The sequence below is a fragment of the Bombus impatiens genome, unplaced genomic scaffold (assembly GCF_000188095.3).
Source record: "Bombus impatiens unplaced genomic scaffold, BIMP_2.2 scf_0102, whole genome shotgun sequence".
Lineage (NCBI taxonomy): Eukaryota > Metazoa > Arthropoda > Insecta > Hymenoptera > Apidae > Bombus > Bombus impatiens.
This window is the reverse complement of record NT_176521.1, coordinates 5247986-5264908: the sequence shown is the minus strand read 5'-3', so window position 1 is coordinate 5264908 and position 16923 is coordinate 5247986. Positions and strand designations below refer to the sequence as shown.

Sequence of the window (16923 nt, the reverse complement as noted above, 5' to 3'; positions counted from 1 at the left end):
TTTACTTACGTTTGATTAAAAATGCGGCAATATTTGAAAAACGATATGATACTATACAAAGAACAGAAATTTAGGTATGGATAGACTATTTCTTCAAAATCGTAATATACATAATAAGAGAAATTCTATTTATAAAAAAAATAATCTTTAATTCTATGTTTTAGTTATGCAAATAGTAATTTATATTTTATTTAAGTTATACAAGAGCAATTTATTGAAATATATATCTTTTTTTTGATGTTGCGCTTTCAGTAGGAGGATCAGCATCATCATCCGAAATACGTATTCTTTTCTTATGTGTTTGCTCGTTAGGCGCTTTTCTTTGCGAAGTTGTTTCATGTAATTTATCTTGTAAGATGAAACGTTCTTCTCTTTCTTCATTAGACGACTCCTCTTCATCAGATTCTTGTTTTATAGGATCTGACGCAATACAATCTTGACTGTTCACTAGACAATGTCTAATTGCTGTGTAACCGCTAAAAATATATAAATTACAATTGAACAAGCAAAATATAGTATGTGTACATATACGTATTTGTTATAGACATACGTTTGCTTACGGTAAAGTTGATAAAATCCTTTATTACTGTTTAATTCAGCTAATTTGAATAAAAATTTCTCATCATGACTAATTACAATTAACTGAAAATTTTTCTGATGTTGTGATCGCAATTTGACAACCCTTTAACATGAAAATAATACATTAAAGTTTCGAATTATACATTAAATTATACATTATATTATTGTATATATTATATAATATAATATATAATATATAATATGTAATATAATATAATATAATATAATATAATATAATATAATATAATATAATATAATATATGATATAATATATTATATTATATTATATATAATATTATAAATAATATATATTATATAATTATAAATTATATATTATAATTATACATTAAAAATAATTTTAATAAGTATTCATTACAACATACGTAGCCAACGCTTCTGCTAGACTATCAGCATTTTCTTGATCCAAATTTGTTGTTGGTTCATCCAATGCAAGAATCCCGCAATCTTTACAAAATGTTTCTGCTAAAGCGAGTCTTATAATTATCGACGCTAGAACCTGTTAATTAAATGTGGGATCGTACACAAATAATAAAATACATTATTTTACTATTTTCATTACTGTAAATTAAAAATTACTTTTTGACCAGCACTACAACGACCTTTCATATCTATTTCATGACCATGTTTCATTTGAACTAATTTGTAATTATATGTTCTTCTTGTGCTACCTATCCCTTCGGTTGCGTCTGTATGAATTTCTATTGATGTTGTATCTTTTCCAGTATATACAAGTTTCCACATCTGTTTAATGATTCTATTAACTGTGGCCATACGCTCTTCATGATATTGTATCATAGCCACATCCAATGCTTTGCTATATGCTTTTAAGTTTAATATAGCTTCTTCTATAACCTAGAACAAAGAAAAATTATTTAAGATTTACGTTATTAATATCGAATAAAATATAAGAACTGAAAGTTCTGTATTGTATATTACCGTTAATTCGATGCATTTGCTTTTATAATTTTTACGAGCTTGTCTATATATATCCTTTTTTAGTTCTTGCGTATATTGCTGCAGTGTTCTTTCCAATTCTTCTTGATTTCCCTTAATTATATTTTGCTAAAAATAATTTAGAAAAATATATAAATTTATAAAAATATATTGCAAATAAATGATTTTTCAGAGCATTCGTAAACAATTAAAGTATGACAAAGGTAAATACATAAATTATACGAAGTATGAAGAAATAGTATATATGTGATCATGTAAAATTTCAATTATAAAATGCTTTACCTGACGGAGTATAGTTTGTTCTCTACTTTGTACATTCTTCCAGTCGTTAAGTACTTGAGAATGATTTATAGCATTTAATTTCTCCTTTATTCTTAAATATTGTTGTTGTAAATTTTTGATTGTTTCCTGAACTTGCAGCAGTGCAAGATTATCTGACAACTCCCTTTTTCGAACTTCTTGACGAGTAACATTTTCCTTTAATTTATTAATCGTTGTTTCTATATCACTTTTTTCACAAAGCAGTTCATTAAGCAACTTTTCATAATCTTTTATTTTCTTTTCAGAGCTTTCTAAAGATTCGGGAACATTACTGTATATGGAAATATCAACCTCATCCTGTATTCTTTGTAATTCAGATAAACGTCTAACTGCATCTGTTACCAATTTTCTATCACATTCCAGTTTCGCCGAATTATCTTTCTAAAATAGAAATATATTGCACATTTTTTATATTATAAATTTAATGAAAGTGCACTAATATTCTTATACAAAAAGTAATTTAAAAATATACCCTCTTTTCTTCTAATTTCTCAAGCTCTGAATTTAATTCGGTTTCTGCTATAGCTACTTGTTTCTTCAACATATTAATTGATTTCCAAAGAGAAATTTCTTTTGAGTACAAGGTTTCCAGTTTTTCCTTCAATTCTTTTACTTTTTGTATATCTGATTGGATTCTTAATTGCTCCTCCTGTAATGTATTTTGTTCTTGTCGAGCATTATTTAATTTTTCATTATGCATATTTATTTTAGATTGTAATTCTTCAATATTATCGCGAATATTTTTTAAAGACATTTTCAACTCTTCTCTTTGACTTTGAGCTTCCTCAAGGCTACGTTTGGTCTTAATGCCTATAGAAATAAATAAATAAATTTCTTTATAAATGTGGTAAAAAATTAATTTTTTCTAATATACCTGCAGCAGTCATACGAATCTGTAAGTTATCAATTGTTTGTTTCAGTTTGAAAATGTCATCAATGTATGTATCCCATAACATAATATCACCTACGATATCTTTGCATATTGCTAATTTTTTTTTAGGACAAGATTTTTTCGTTTCTAATCCCATTACAGTTGTTCGAGATATACTCAACTTATTTTTTGATTTTTCTAAACTATTCCTAAAATATTGTTGGTATGTAGTGTTATAAATTTTATAACAAAATAGTAAGATAAATACATAAACAATAAAAAATTTACATTAATTTTTCTAAGTCACTCTCTTCTAATTGTATTATTTTTTCAACGACCGGTTTTAATTGCAACATTTTATCATATTTTTCCTGTTGTGTTTTCAATTCTCTTTCACATTCCTTCAAGCGATTTGGATGATTTTCCATTTCACTTTCCATTTCTTTTAATAAAGTTACAACATTTTCACGTTCATCAAAATCTCTATGGCATAGAGGACAAGAAGGATTTGTTTCTCTTAATTGTTTCATATACTCTTTATAAGCTACACTTTGATGAGCATACATTCCCCTTTTGTCTTGAAGATCTTTTACTTTTTTCGATTGTAATAATAAAGTCTCATCAAAACTTTTGTAGTGACAAACTGATGAAACTTTTTCTTTATCCGCTAAAATAGAAAGATGTATTGTCAATGATAAGTTTAAAGATTGGTATATAAATATAATTTTTAGTTATTTAATTTTAAGCTCACAATTTATTTCTCTTTTTTTATTTTGAAGCTCATGTTCAATATGTGATATTGTTGTTTCTAATGTAGTTATTCGACGTTCTTCTGCCTGAATTTCTTGGTTAATAGATTCCATTTCATTCGCCTAGAATTAATAGAATTATGTAACTAAATTCACAAACTTTCTGATTGTAAATTTAATGACTATCTTTAAATACCAATTGTTTTTGAACCACATCTAGATTAGTTTTTAATTTAGTTTGGGATAGTTCTTTAATATCAAACAAAGTCATTATTTCTTTTTCACGTTTGTTCTTTAATTCTTCTATTTCTTTTTCTTTAGCATGCAATGTAGATTTATGTAAATCTAATTCAGCTTGCTGCATACTCTGTTTCGATAATAAAGTTATTTCTTCATCAACCGTATTTAAAAGTGTTTCCATTTCATTCCGAATCTTAATTTTGTTAGCAACTTCTTTTTTTACAACATTCACATCCATTGCTTCATTTAATTCCTGAACTTTTTTCTGTACTTCTTGTATTCTTAACTCAATGGAACTTAGTTTACTTGCTGCTGCGCCAAGCTAGAAATAAAAAATCTTAAGCAAATTTAAAATAAAAATGACAATATTTTGAAGAAAAAAATATACAACCTGCACAATATCCAATTTTATTTTATTAATTTCTTCTTTTGTTTGTGTTACTTCACTTTCTTTAAGATTTTTTTCTGATTCTACTTTTGAATGTTTGCTACGTAAAGAATCGATTGCTCTGTGTAATGCATTTTCTTCTTCTTCTCTTTTCAATCTTTTCTGTTCTACGCAATGCCGTAGTTCTTCCATCTTTTCAGTTAGCCGGCTAGTAAGGGCCATTATTTCTAAAAAATTTTTAATTTTACATGATCATATATGTCAGTTCAAATATAAAATTGTTTTTTAATATCTTTTTAGATTCAAACCTAATTCTGATACATTTGCATCAATGTTATCAAGATTCCAAGAAGATAATATTTCATTTAATATTGCATTGCGAAGATTAACCTTCCTTTCTTGATCTTTAATTTGTTGTCTTAAAGAACCATTGGACACTCTTTCATTAGATAAATCACTTGATATGCTAGACTCTTTTCCAGCAATATTTTTTAATCTTTTTTCAAGCTAAATATTTTACAAAGAAAAATTCAATCAACATTCACCACATCTTTTTTGTTTAATAATAGATATTAATAATACCTCTTCTATTTTGTCAGTTTGTCTTATTAATTCTTCATCATGCGATTCTATCTGCTTTAATAATTCTTCTTTAGTCCCTTCAAACACATATTGTAAATCTTCTTCTAATCTATTCAGTTGTTGTTTGAACATGTCATATTCTGCTTTTTTTCTTTCTAAAAGAAACCATATATATAAAAACAAAAATTATAAATTATAACTATAATTATATTTGTATATAAAAAAATTAATTATGAAATAAATTGTTATTAATATTTATCAAAACATTACTTTCTTCATTTTGCAGATTTTTGTAATCAGCATCTAATTTTTCAAATATTTTAATTTTCTGCTGCACAGGTTCTAATTCTTTATCAAATTCCTCAATTTTGGCTTTGGAATCTTCCAATCGTTTTTTATTATCTTCAAACTTTGCTTCTTTATCTACTACTTCATTAACAATAAGTTGGCAATTTTGTTTTTGCTCTTTCAATATATGCATCTTTTGATTCATATCTTTGATATATTTCATAATGTTTTCAAGAGCTTTATTAAATCTAGCACTATCAAAAATCTCATCAAATTTTTCTTTTAATTTTTTACCATCTTGGAAAGGCCAATTGAGGTCTTCTTGGTGACAAAAGATCACATAATCCAAAATGGGTTTTGAAACTCCCATTGCTAATGTAAGTTCTGCATCAACATTAGCACATTTATTAGATATTGATACTGGCTATATAAACAAAAGATCATAAACATCATTAAAAACACCTATAATTTATACATAAATAATATATACTCTATATATAATATAATCTATATAATATATATCTAATGTATATTACTAATTCTATTAATATAATTTATATTTACAAAGAACATACCTTATTTTGACCTTTCATTATTCTGCTTAAAGCATTATCGAGAGTTTTAAATTTCACTGACACATTTCCTTTTGTTGACTCTATCGTTCTACATATTATGTACATATTACCTGCTGCATCAATTATTTCAGCTTTTACAACACCTCGGATCTATGCAAAAAAATAAATTAATTACATAGAGAAAGCGTAAGTATTACATACTTTTTAAAAAGAATTATTTTAAGAGAATATCTGTAAACTTAATAACCTAGGTTTATTTTTAAAACTTTTAACTTATACTAATTAAATATATGAAAATAGTTATGCATAATGTAATATGTAATGGATATTATATTATACCGATGGTGCCGCCGATAGAGTTGGATCATGAATAAAGAATTTTCCTCGATCTGAACCAGGTGGAAATTCACCGCAAGTAGCAAATTTTAGAGCTTCGATAATTGTCGTTTTTCCAGTACCATTTGGACCAAGAATAAGTGTCAAAGGACGAGAAAATCGAATCTTAGCTTCGTCATTCAGATCGCCAAAATTACGAATACCACGAATAGAAAGTCTTCTTATTCGTGACATTGTTCAGAATATACGAATTTAGCTTGTTTATTACGGAATAATGTAATACAGTAAACGGAAACAATAGATCGAACTGCACGTCAATTTACTCTTACCCAGTGAATTGAAAAGATCGTGCGACTTCGAATTCGCGCGTATTAAACTAACATAGCACTCGTAACATAGAGTAAAATATAGTTAAGACGAGAAAGTTCAATCTTAAAGATACAAAGAAAAATGTTACAATTTTGATGCTATAATTTAATTATTAAATTAATTAAATTAAATTATTAAATATTAAATTAGAATATATCATATGTGTATATATTATATTATTTTATCTTATTTGAAATACAGTAACACATTTGGATTAGATAGCATATATATGTTTCCGTGATTAAAAACGTGTCCAATAAATTGTGAAAACATAACCATGTATTTAATTTTCAACCGTGCAGTGTATAACACAGCACCATTTTTATATTCATTAAAAGAAGTAACTAAAACATTTCTTCTAACTTTTAATTCAAAAATATATAATAAACATTATACTTGTTATAGTCAATCGCATGAAAAACAGCAAAGTGGTGCATGGAAAGTATTATTTTTTGGCACAGATGAATTTGCTGTCGAAAGTTTGAAAGTCTTATATAGCAAATAGTAAGAATAATACTGTTACCTTTATATTATAAGCCTTTCATTTATACCTTATATTTATATTTATAAATTTGAAAATTTAATACACATATCTTTGTGTATAGTAGATCTAAGGAAGTGGAACGACTAGAAATTGTTACTGTTAATCAAAAAAGGGAAAATTCTGTCACAAAATATGCAAAAGAAAATAAAATTATTGTAAATAAATGGCCACTTGAAATTAATAAATCAGAGTTTCATATAGGAATAGTTGTTTCATTTGGTCAATTAATACCATCCAAGATCATAAATGCATTTCCACTGTAAGTTATCTTCTTGGAATTTTCAATTTATTTATGTATCAATGTTTCACGTATTGACATATATTTATTGTTCTTTTATAGAGGCATGTTAAATGTACATAGTAGTTTATTACCAAGATGGAGAGGAGCAGCTCCAATAATTTACACGTTAATAAATGGAGATTCAAAAGCTGGTGTCACAATAATGAAAATAATGCCAAAAAGGTAAAATTCACTGTTATTTATTTTTAAACATTTAGAAAGTTGTATTGTACAAGTATAAAAAAGAGAATATTCTAACATATTTAATATTATTTGAATTAAATATTATTTTAGATTTGATATAGGAGAAATAATATTGCAGAAGGCAATAGATATTGATGAACATGAAACTCTGCCAGAATTATATACAAAATTAGCAAAACTTGGTGCAAATCTTTTAGAAGAAACATTTGAAAATTTATTAGAATTATTAAAATGTGCAAGACCTCAAGATGAAGAAAACGTAACATATGGTAAATATACAAAATGAGTCATAAAGTATTACAAGCTGTTTTCTTAAAAATTATTGCAAGTTCTGGCTTATTTTTCTTTTTAATTAAAATGGAACAGAGGACTAATTATTTTAGGCACAACAGCTTTTGCAAAAGGAGAATTCTCAGCTCTCATTTTTTTCAAATAGGATGACATTAATATTTTATCATATATAGCTAGCTATTGTTGGATTTAATAATATTTGATTGAAATATTCTTTTTTATTTATTTTTTCATTACTTTTTACACAGTTGAAAAGTTACAAATGTTACCAGCCACAAAGAATTTAAATTTAGCAAATGTAAGCATATTCTACATTGAGAGCCATTTTATTAAATGTTACACACAAAGGAAAGCAAATATAGCTGTAATGTTAGTACCAAAGAAAATAGTTTTTAACAGCTTCACATAAATCATCTTGTATATTTTATCATGGATAAATTATCGGATTATAATGATGCATGCATTATAAAGTATAGATCAATATAATTTTCAGCACCAAAAATAACATCAAAAATATCTTTAGTTAATTGGAATAAAATGTCGGCAACAAATGTTTATAACTTACATCGTGCGCTCGTGGGTTTATACCCTTTAACTACTTCATTTCAAAACGCAAAAATAAAGTTACTTGACGTTCAAAAAATTGAATCAGAATCAATAGCAACAAACCTTGAAGGAGCAGAACCAGGTAAATTTGTAATTTTATGTATACTTTTTGATATTAGAATATTAAATAAAGTATTTAAAATATTAGATTATTAGTGAATATGTATATTTATCAATATTTTTTGTTTATAGGAACCGTGATATATAGTAAAAAGAATAATGCATTGATTATAAAATGTAAAGAAAACACTTATGTTTCTGCAAAGCAAGTAACTGTACAAGGTAAACGTACTATGAATGCTCTTAATTTTTGTAATGGTTATATATCTGGAAGAAATAGGACGAAAATATTATTTACTTCAATGTAACTTTCAAAATTAATGTTAATTTATTTTTAATGTAAATGTAATGTAATTTGTTTGTAATGTAAAAAAATATTATACATATATATCATTGAAAATCAAATTTGTCTTAATATGTTTTGTAGAACTTATATTAATAATTAATAAATCTTATCATAAGTATCAAAAGAGGTTCTAAAATTGTATGATTTTTTAACTGTTTCTTACCTTCGAAAATATATGTATATGTAGGATTCTTGATGAATATTAAGTACACACACACATACGTATATATGTACATATGTAGAAACAAAAATATATATACACATATATGCATATTTAGAAATAAAAATTTTAAATTAGGCAGAATAACCCATTGAAAATAAATACTAAAAACTTCACTAAATATATGCAGAAATTTTAATGTATATTTAACAGTGAAATTTGCAGTATGTATTTTCAAGAGATTTTTATGATTAGAGGAAAATTTTATCTATATTCTGTATTTTTACAAAAAACAATATTCAATGTCTTAATTTGTTTGAACGTAGAATTATAGCTGCAGACATAAAATTGTTGATATTAAGTCTCAGATTCAGAGGCCTGAAATGAAAGAAATATTTTTACTATTACAGATTCTTTCTTTTATTGAATTAAATTAGCTTCAAGATATATTCCTAGTGACAATTTTAGATCAAAGATAAAAGTATCCATAAATAAGTTTTAGCCTAATTTGTTGCTTTGGCTGCTTCGAAATTATACGAAGTGTAGGTGTATTATCCATCTTTTATGAAGAATTGTTCCCATTTTCTTACAAAAGTGAGATTTTAAGTTTTTTTTTCGTATTAATAACTAATTGCCATTCGATATTTCGTAAATGGAACGTTGTATTTGATTATTCAATAAATAAAGATGGCACAGCTTTTACTGAAAATAATTAGTTAATGTTAGCAACTAGTTATTAATAAGACTGTTTGTTCTATTTATTTTAAAATTATTGAGAGAATTCATAATTCACATAAATTTTATATTAAAGTACTTCATATTTTGTCACATACTAGTAGTATCTAGATATTCTATGAATTATGATTCACTATCTATAAATCGATCTTTGGTTTATTTTTTCTTGTGTTGACTAAATAAAAAGTACCTTAACAGTATATTTTGGGTTAATGTTGCAATAAATGTAAACAACAAAACTTGATTAACTTACACTAGGATCGCAGTCCGCACAATGCCACGAATAGCCTCTTCTTTTGGGTGATTTTTTAACTGGTGGATCAAGACAGGTGAAGTGGTAGCATTTTTTACATTCATCACACCTGAGGTACGAAAAATGATGAATTCATATGTCCAGCATATATTTAAGAAATAAATATTTGATGTATTTATGTAAACTAACATGACGAGATTTTGACTGGTACCAGACATATCACAGACATTGCAATGTGTTAAAAGGTCTGTATCTTTTCCTCTTTTTCCATTTCCTGTAGATGTTCTACTATTTGTATTATTAGTAGATACATTTGCTGTTACAGGAACAGTATTTGAAGGTAAAGGTAGAACAGGTGGAGGTGGTGGTAGTTTAGGTAATGGCGGTGGTGATGTAATTTCAGTACTAGTAGATGTGGCAACAAACATTTGTGGACTTGATTCTGATGCTACATCTCCTTCTGGTCTTGGAATTGGTTTTATCTATTTAATAAAATAATTATGAGGTGATATACATACATACATATATATATGCACATACACATATTACAGCACTAAAGTTTATGAATAGCTACAAAATGAATACCTTTATTGTAATTCTTCTATGAATTTCTGGTTGACTTTGTCCTTCAGGATTTTCCACATCAAGACTTTTTCTCTTATGTTTGCGTTTCCTTTGCTTTATACCCGTAATTGGATCAGGCGTATATCTTTTATGTTTCTCCCTAATAAAATTCGAAAAAATGTTATGGTTCATATTTATATGAAGATATACATATTTTACATACCTTCTTCTTTTTTTTGCGCTTCTCTGTGAAACAGATTCTGTACCATCTGCTGAAGCTACCATATATTCAGGCGAACCTTCTCTTGTTATTGTCACATTATTAATAGGTTGTTGATTATATATTGGCTCACTTGATTGAATGGGAGTTGAAGACGGAGGTTGTGGTCCAACTGGTTTTATAGTTACCTATATATTAGACAACAGAATATATAACAGATGTTTGTATATTAATTGGTCAGTACTGCGGGTACCCGAAATTAAAATATGACCTGGTAACGAGATGATATTCAAGACATGAATTCTCATGTAGCCCAATATTTTCGGACTAATTTGAACCGATTCGTATCTCTAATTTTATGAATAACCGTGAACTCTTAACTTCGAGATTCAAAAACGATCATGTCCGACCAAGTCGAATGACTTCTTTCTTTTAATCGACTTAAATCGGCTTGAGAGTGACAGGCTATCCGTTCATTCGTATATCTTGGATATTTATCCGAGCCTGTTCGACTCTTTTGAATCCGTAATCTCAGGTATCTGCAAAACTCGGATAAATTATATATAAAGAATTAGATACTTCTTGAATAAGATCTATTTGGCAACTAAGTGATTGCGGATTTTGTCATTAGGTGGTATTGACAAAATTCGCAATCACTTAATTGCCAACCCAATATAATATATATATATTCTTTATATATATAATATAAGAAACAAATTTTTTCGAAAGAACATTTAACAATATGTATTTACTTTTGGTGTTGTAGGTGTGTCAGGCGCGGTTGCATTCGTTATACTATTAAGATTGTCGGAAGAATTTTTGGATGTACTAGGCGTTGTTGGCGTTGTAGGTAATTGTACTTCTTGTAGTGGTGTTGGTGTTGATGTTAAATTCAAATCATCTTTACAATGCCTTAATTTACGTGGGGCTGAGGTATCAACACGTTCAACTTCTGACCCAGAAGATTCTTTGTCACATTCAGAACATTGCCTACATTGGAAAATATTGTATACATTGTATTTATATAGTAAATAATTAATAAATAGAATACATCATTATTTATATAGACATACTATACATACCATCCCATAAGTTTCGTTTTTTTCGGCATACGTGATAAAGGTGGACTAAGACATGATAAATGGTAATGAAGATGACATGTGTCACACTTTGCAAGTAGATGTTGATTTGTAGATCTCCTGCATATTCCACATTGATGCCTTAATGTCAGTTCGCCCTTATGATTTTGATCTTGTGCTTGACTGCTTAACACTCTACCTTCGCGTACTCCTTCTGTTCCTTTACCAACAGGTAAAGGAAAACCAACACCCATTTTCAAAGCCGCTGCAGTAGGTACACCTAAACCTGTACCTATTTAAAGATCATGATATATCTGTTTCTTTTTGTACAGTATATTTAAGATCTAACTTACCTAAAGTTGGCGCTATTCTTGGTTTTGCTAAATCAGTTATTTGTGGAAGAGGTTTCACATAACCACTACTCTGAAGCACTTGGTGATACATTTCTATCTTTTCTTTTATTGTTACATTTATTCGGATCTGTTCTTCATTATCTTTCATTACTTCGTCATATCTTCTATCTAATCTTTGTTGTTCGTTAAGCAATTGAGAATTAATATCAAGGAGTTCTTGTAGTCGCCTTTTCATAGATGTGACTCGCAAATTGCGATCTAAATAATAACCAATGAATTCTACACTAAAAGCAGGTGGAATATGCCACTTCTTCCTAACATCAACCAAAGCTACAAGTTGTGCTTCTTGAGCTTCCAATGCAGCAGTATCAACACCCATAAGTTCAGCTTTTCTTGCTAGCTGCCGGCAAGCCGAAGCTGAAGTAGTTAATAATCGAGGCATTTTTTGTGTTGGCACTGGAAATAATACATAAGTATTTTATGTAATATTTTATGCTTAATTAACGTATGTTGTTAATTAACATACCCCATGGTGGTGGCCTAGAGGCTTTATGAGCCAAGTATTTATGTCTATGTTTTGCTAATTTTCTTTGTATTCTACGCTGTTCTTCAGTATCTAAATGATTAGGTTGTTTTAATAATTGTTGTCGATATTGCGCTCGTAGTTGTAACGCCAACCAATTGCGTCTACGTCTACGAACAAGTGTTTTATCAGAATGAAGTTTACAATGTGCATAAAATGGGTCAGCTTGATCAACTTCTTCACTATGGGCTTCAGATAACAGTCCTTCTCTTTGCGCACTACAAAAACATAACAATATGTCTTTTATGTTGATTCCAAACTTGTTGTACTGTGTTTTTATTTATATTGAATAGTTTAATTGTATTTACAACTGATTCTTACCAAGTGACATGAAAATATGTATGACACATCCCTGCATCACATTCTATGCACACACCAGTACGGGCAAAACGTGCATCTTCACATAAAGAACATTGTTTTGCTCCCCATTTACTATAAGCCATTTCAAACAGTGTTACACTTGATAAGCGATCAACCTAAATAAACATATATATGTATATGTATACCTAGAAATAATCTTAGCCCATATTTAACAAAAATTAAAGGTTTGTGTACCTCCCCAAAAGCAACACCAGGTACATAAAGTGCACATACTAAATGTACCCATTTACCTACATCAGTCTCTTTAAAAATTCCACCTTTATTAGGACAAAGTTCACAGGATGGATCTTCAATTCCTGCACTACAAGCTTCACAAAACCATGGTGCTGACTGACATAAAGAATCAGTACTTGAAAAGCTTTCTACATCAGATACACCATAACATCCTTAAATAAATTTAATTTAAACATTATTTTTACCAGCTACTTATCAATATTTATGATTATAAATAAAATTTAAATTACAAATTAAATTGTTAAAAATTTTTACCTTCATGCACACTAACACCACATCCATCACATTCAACAATTTCATTAACATCATCACTTCTGTCTCCTAAGCAACCACAACAAATTAACATTTTATTTAATTTATCTTCAAGTGAACCTCCTTTTAATGCTTGTTGTCTAGCTTGTTCAATTACATCTCCTACAGTCAAGTTAGGATTTTCTTTTTTTTTCAGTAATGGATCTTCCAAAGAGTCATCAGATTGCTCCGATACATCTTCTTCCTCTTTCATAAATGTAAATAAATTTATATTAGTTAATTTCAAAACAAATGTTCATAATATTATGTTTAAAGATCATCATCAGTATATTTTACCTTTTCCAATATCATTAGAATCCACTGAATCGTCATCAGATTCTTCACAGTGATCCTCAATTCTGAAATCACTATCATCAGAGCTTTCACCTAAATCAAAATCAAGTAAAGATTGTGCTGATCCTACAGGCTTAACCCTCCTCTTTTTTGGATCCCTTTCAACTAAAAAGAATTATTTTATATAATAATTTGTTACTTATTTGTTAAATGTTTCATCAAAAGGAATAAAATACAACAATAAACATTTTTCTATCAACAACATACTTAATCCGAGGGATATGCACTCCCAAAAAGGTATAAAAAATTAATTTTAGGTTATGTACTTAATTCACGGTAAATACGTACAAATGCTAGTCATATTACTCTTAAAGCAACACTTTTGTTTAATTTCAATGGTAAAATTTCATACTTTTTTTCACACAAACTTAATATTTCTTTTAAAGATTCTGACACATTCATATACCGCTATATAGTTTTTAAATGTCTTCCACTATGCATCGAATTCATCAAATCGTCAATGTAAAATACTGACGTATGTGTAATATACGACGCCGGTTTCGTGTATTACGATTACGATAACTATTTTATGTATTCTTTTATTTTTGTTCATCGTTTTAAATAAGCTGTTATTAAAGCATTAATTATTTTTTAAATAAAAAATTAAAAAAGGAAATATTATAATATTTTAGAGAGAAAAATGTGTGTTAACGTAAGCTTATAATATATTTATATTGTAAAATTAATAAAATTGTGCAATTTATTATTTCAAATTTAATTTACTTATTAATTAAACTAGATTTTTGTATTTATTTCAATTAAGCATGTATGTTTAAACAGAATGCATACATAGAATTAAAATGTAAACATGTTTTGTATAGCATTATATCTTTAATTGATTTTGTTTAGATTCTAAATTAATATTGTGAAATAGGAAGAAGAAAGACAAGATTACAGTTAAAATTATTTAGAAACTTAAAAAAAAAATTGGAACAAAAATTTCAATAATATGTGTTATAAAAAACGATTATTTATGTTTGTTTATAATATTAAATATTTTAACAAATTGTTTCCTCAACTTACTCATTGTTTTATATAAAAATCCTACATCGTCCTCCTGAGACATTCTTGGCACAAGTTTTCTTCACTTTTTAGTTATATGTATATACATATATAAAATTTAATAATCTTTAAATATATTACTATTAACATATAAAAATTAAAAGTTTATGGTATACATGATAATTATATATCATAATAGTGTACATGCTATTTCATATTTATATTTTGAAGTCTCTTAGTGAATTATTTAACTACTGTACAAAATTATAAAGAAACTTCCTTCGATAATGTTATCCTTCCGACGCTATGTTTCTACCCGAATCAGAATCCAATCGCCATATTGAATCCCGAAATCCTTCAGCGGGAACTACAATTAATCTATTTAAGTAATTATTTATTTATAATGATCATTGTTGGATATATTCAATAATTAGATGTTAATCTTATAGATACAATTTTATTTTTTATTTTATTCCAAATTCTTTCAACTGATTATATATAAAATGCAAATGTTTACAATATATGCATAATCATATTTTTACTATAATAATTAAAGAAATCGATCCCAAATAGAGATTTGTTTTACTTATTAAATACACTTTACTTTAAATAGTTTATATATTTTCACATATTTTGTATGTCTCTATACCTTTAAATATCTCATAAAAATCTTTTATAAATTTAATTCATCACAGTTTAAATCTACTAAATGTTATAACTATCTTTTTATTATAGACCTTTAGTTTAAACTATATAATAATTAAAACAATATGGACAAATATAATTATATCAATAATAAGAAATATTTAATATAATAAGAGGAATTTACAAGTGCATATTATACATAGAACTCACCGAAATCTGACATTTAAAGAGGAATATTGATACTGAGAGAAGCTTAAATTAAAATAAACTAAAGAGTACAGCGTATTAATGAATGATAGTAATAAAATAATTAATACCAAATTGTAATGCATCTTATACTAACATTTGGATTCTCAATTTCTACTAAACCCAATTCAAATATTGAAAATGATAAAAATGTAATTAAAGATAAGGTTAAAAAGAAAATAATACGTCAACGTAAAGAAAAGGAAATAAGTAAGGATACATCTGAAATTACAGAATCTTCGAAGAATGTTATATATGTAGGTCAAATATTAGCCGAAATACACGTGGAATATGAACTTTTCCCAAATTATAATTTTAAATTTGATTGTCGTTGTTGGGAAAAAGCAACGAAGGTACATCATTTTCTTTTAATATATAGAGAAATATTATAAAAATTTATATATATACAATATATATATGTCGAACTCTTTAATATTTTAATAAACAAGTCCTGTATGTAGACATTTCAATAAATTTTACTTTATATACAATAATAAGAAATTACTATTTTGCGCTATTAAAAATTTTGAGTAATTCTTATAATAAATTAGTAGTCATTAACAATAACTTTATTTATAAATAGAAAATTCATCTATTACAATTTACAAATGTTTCCTTTGCTATAAATACTAGAATCTAACGTTAAAATTCAAACATAATATAGCTTTCTTTATCTTTCTTTATAGATCTATACTGAAAATGATGATTTTTGTTTAAGATCAATACCATGTCCAATAAATAAAGATACATGTTGGGTCATATTTTCTATTCATCATTTAGTTCACTTAAATGAAATGCAATTAAAAAACTTTTTTAACTATGTAATTAATTGTCATATATTTTGTGGAAAACACAAATTTTTTGAAAGGTAAGTCACACTCGATGTATGTACGCAAATTTTAAAGTAACAATTAATTGAAATATAATATTTCAAATCAATAATATTCCAATACATGTGTTTAATAATTATGAAATTACATTTTTAATTATATCATGATAATTATACAGTTTCTTTTAGTGACTTTTTATATATTTCCAACAATTTTGTACTATTTAATTAAAGATGCTAAAGAATGCTTACATTGGGTTGTCATTAAATTATTCATACAATAATATATTTAGTTGTACAACATACTATTATTGTTTTAGCTTCTTCATTTCCTATATTTATTTCATAGAGCTAAAAAAGATCAAGTAAAAGGATTTTATATGGATGATA

General features: G+C 26.8%; 3 protein-coding genes across 10 annotated transcripts; 1 reads left to right on the top strand and 2 right to left on the bottom strand.

Moving 5' to 3' along the window:
- Positions 1–99: 99 nt before the first annotated feature.
- LOC100748279 (DNA repair protein RAD50) lies at positions 100–6298 on the bottom strand. The gene is made up of 17 exons (XM_003486247.4): positions 5908–6298; positions 5569–5718; positions 4976–5417; positions 4706–4860; positions 4432–4630; positions 4127–4350; positions 3692–4057; positions 3498–3618; positions 3035–3413; positions 2750–2955; positions 2348–2685; positions 1837–2256; positions 1537–1662; positions 1177–1452; positions 963–1096; positions 551–682; positions 100–476 (listed from the first exon to the last, which is right to left on the bottom strand). Exons 1-17 carry the CDS (start codon positions 6136–6138, stop codon positions 212–214), a joined length of 4164 nt encoding a protein of 1387 aa, XP_003486295.1. The 5' UTR covers positions 6139–6298; the 3' UTR covers positions 100–211.
- A 128-nt stretch (positions 6299–6426) lies between these two features.
- On the top strand, positions 6427–9862 carry LOC100748154 (methionyl-tRNA formyltransferase, mitochondrial). Of its 3 annotated transcripts, none has more exons than XM_024364665.2 (7): positions 6427–6777; positions 6879–7076; positions 7158–7280; positions 7392–7570; positions 8086–8280; positions 8391–8480; positions 9800–9862. In XM_024364665.2, exons 1-7 carry the CDS (start codon positions 6551–6553, stop codon positions 9838–9840), a joined length of 1053 nt encoding a protein of 350 aa, XP_024220433.1. In that variant the 5' UTR covers positions 6427–6550; the 3' UTR covers positions 9841–9862. The 3 variants fall into 3 exon arrangements, with proteins under 3 accessions (XP_024220433.1, XP_033174522.1, XP_012250472.1); XM_033318631.1 differs by having other exon boundaries at positions 9758–9862; XM_012395049.3 differs by lacking the exon at positions 9800–9862 and having other exon boundaries at positions 8391–8731.
- LOC100744006 (PHD finger protein 14) lies at positions 8946–15131 on the bottom strand. Of its 6 annotated transcripts, none has more exons than XM_003486214.4 (14): positions 14835–15130; positions 13755–13916; positions 13422–13664; positions 13107–13318; positions 12873–13027; positions 12495–12769; positions 11969–12424; positions 11619–11907; positions 11289–11526; positions 10540–10724; positions 10338–10476; positions 9942–10234; positions 9753–9861; positions 8968–9142 (listed from the first exon to the last, which is right to left on the bottom strand). In XM_003486214.4, the coding sequence occupies exons 1-14, from the start codon at positions 14875–14877 to the stop codon at positions 9122–9124; spliced, it is 2820 nt and encodes a 939-aa protein (XP_003486262.1). In that variant the 5' UTR covers positions 14878–15130; the 3' UTR covers positions 8968–9121. The 6 variants fall into 6 exon arrangements, with proteins under 6 accessions (XP_033174517.1, XP_033174520.1, XP_033174518.1 ...); XM_012395068.3 differs by having other exon boundaries at positions 8968–9466; positions 14835–15129; XM_033318626.1 differs by having other exon boundaries at positions 8946–9142; positions 9753–10234; positions 14835–15131.
- Between the last annotated feature and the right edge of the window lie 1792 nt (positions 15132–16923).

Coding starts and splice junctions, on each gene's coding strand:
- LOC100748279 (XM_003486247.4), bottom strand. CDS start 6,138: ATGTCACGAATAAGAAGACTTTCTATTCGTGGTATTCGTAATTTTGGC. Junction 2,956..3,034: donor AGTGACTTAGAAAAATTAAT/GTAAATTTTTTA, acceptor ACAATATTTTAG/GAATAGTTTAGAAAAATCAA. Junction 2,686..2,749: donor GATTCGTATGACTGCTGCAG/GTATATTAGAAA, acceptor TTATTTCTATAG/GCATTAAGACCAAACGTAGC.
- LOC100744006 (XM_033318626.1), bottom strand. CDS start 14,877: ATGTCTCAGGAGGACGATGTAGGATTTTTATATAAAACAATGA. Junction 12,425..12,494: donor CTCTAGGCCACCACCATGGG/GTATGTTAATTA, acceptor TATTATTTCCAG/TGCCAACACAAAAAATGCCT. Junction 11,908..11,968: donor AAGAATAGCGCCAACTTTAG/GTAAGTTAGATC, acceptor ATCTTTAAATAG/GTACAGGTTTAGGTGTACCT.
- LOC100748154 (XM_012395049.3), top strand. CDS start 6,551: ATGTATTTAATTTTCAACCGTGCAGTGTATAACACAGCACCATTTTTA. Junction 7,077..7,157: donor ATCATAAATGCATTTCCACT/GTAAGTTATCTT, acceptor GTTCTTTTATAG/AGGCATGTTAAATGTACATA. Junction 8,281..8,390: donor CCTTGAAGGAGCAGAACCAG/GTAAATTTGTAA, acceptor TTTTGTTTATAG/GAACCGTGATATATAGTAAA.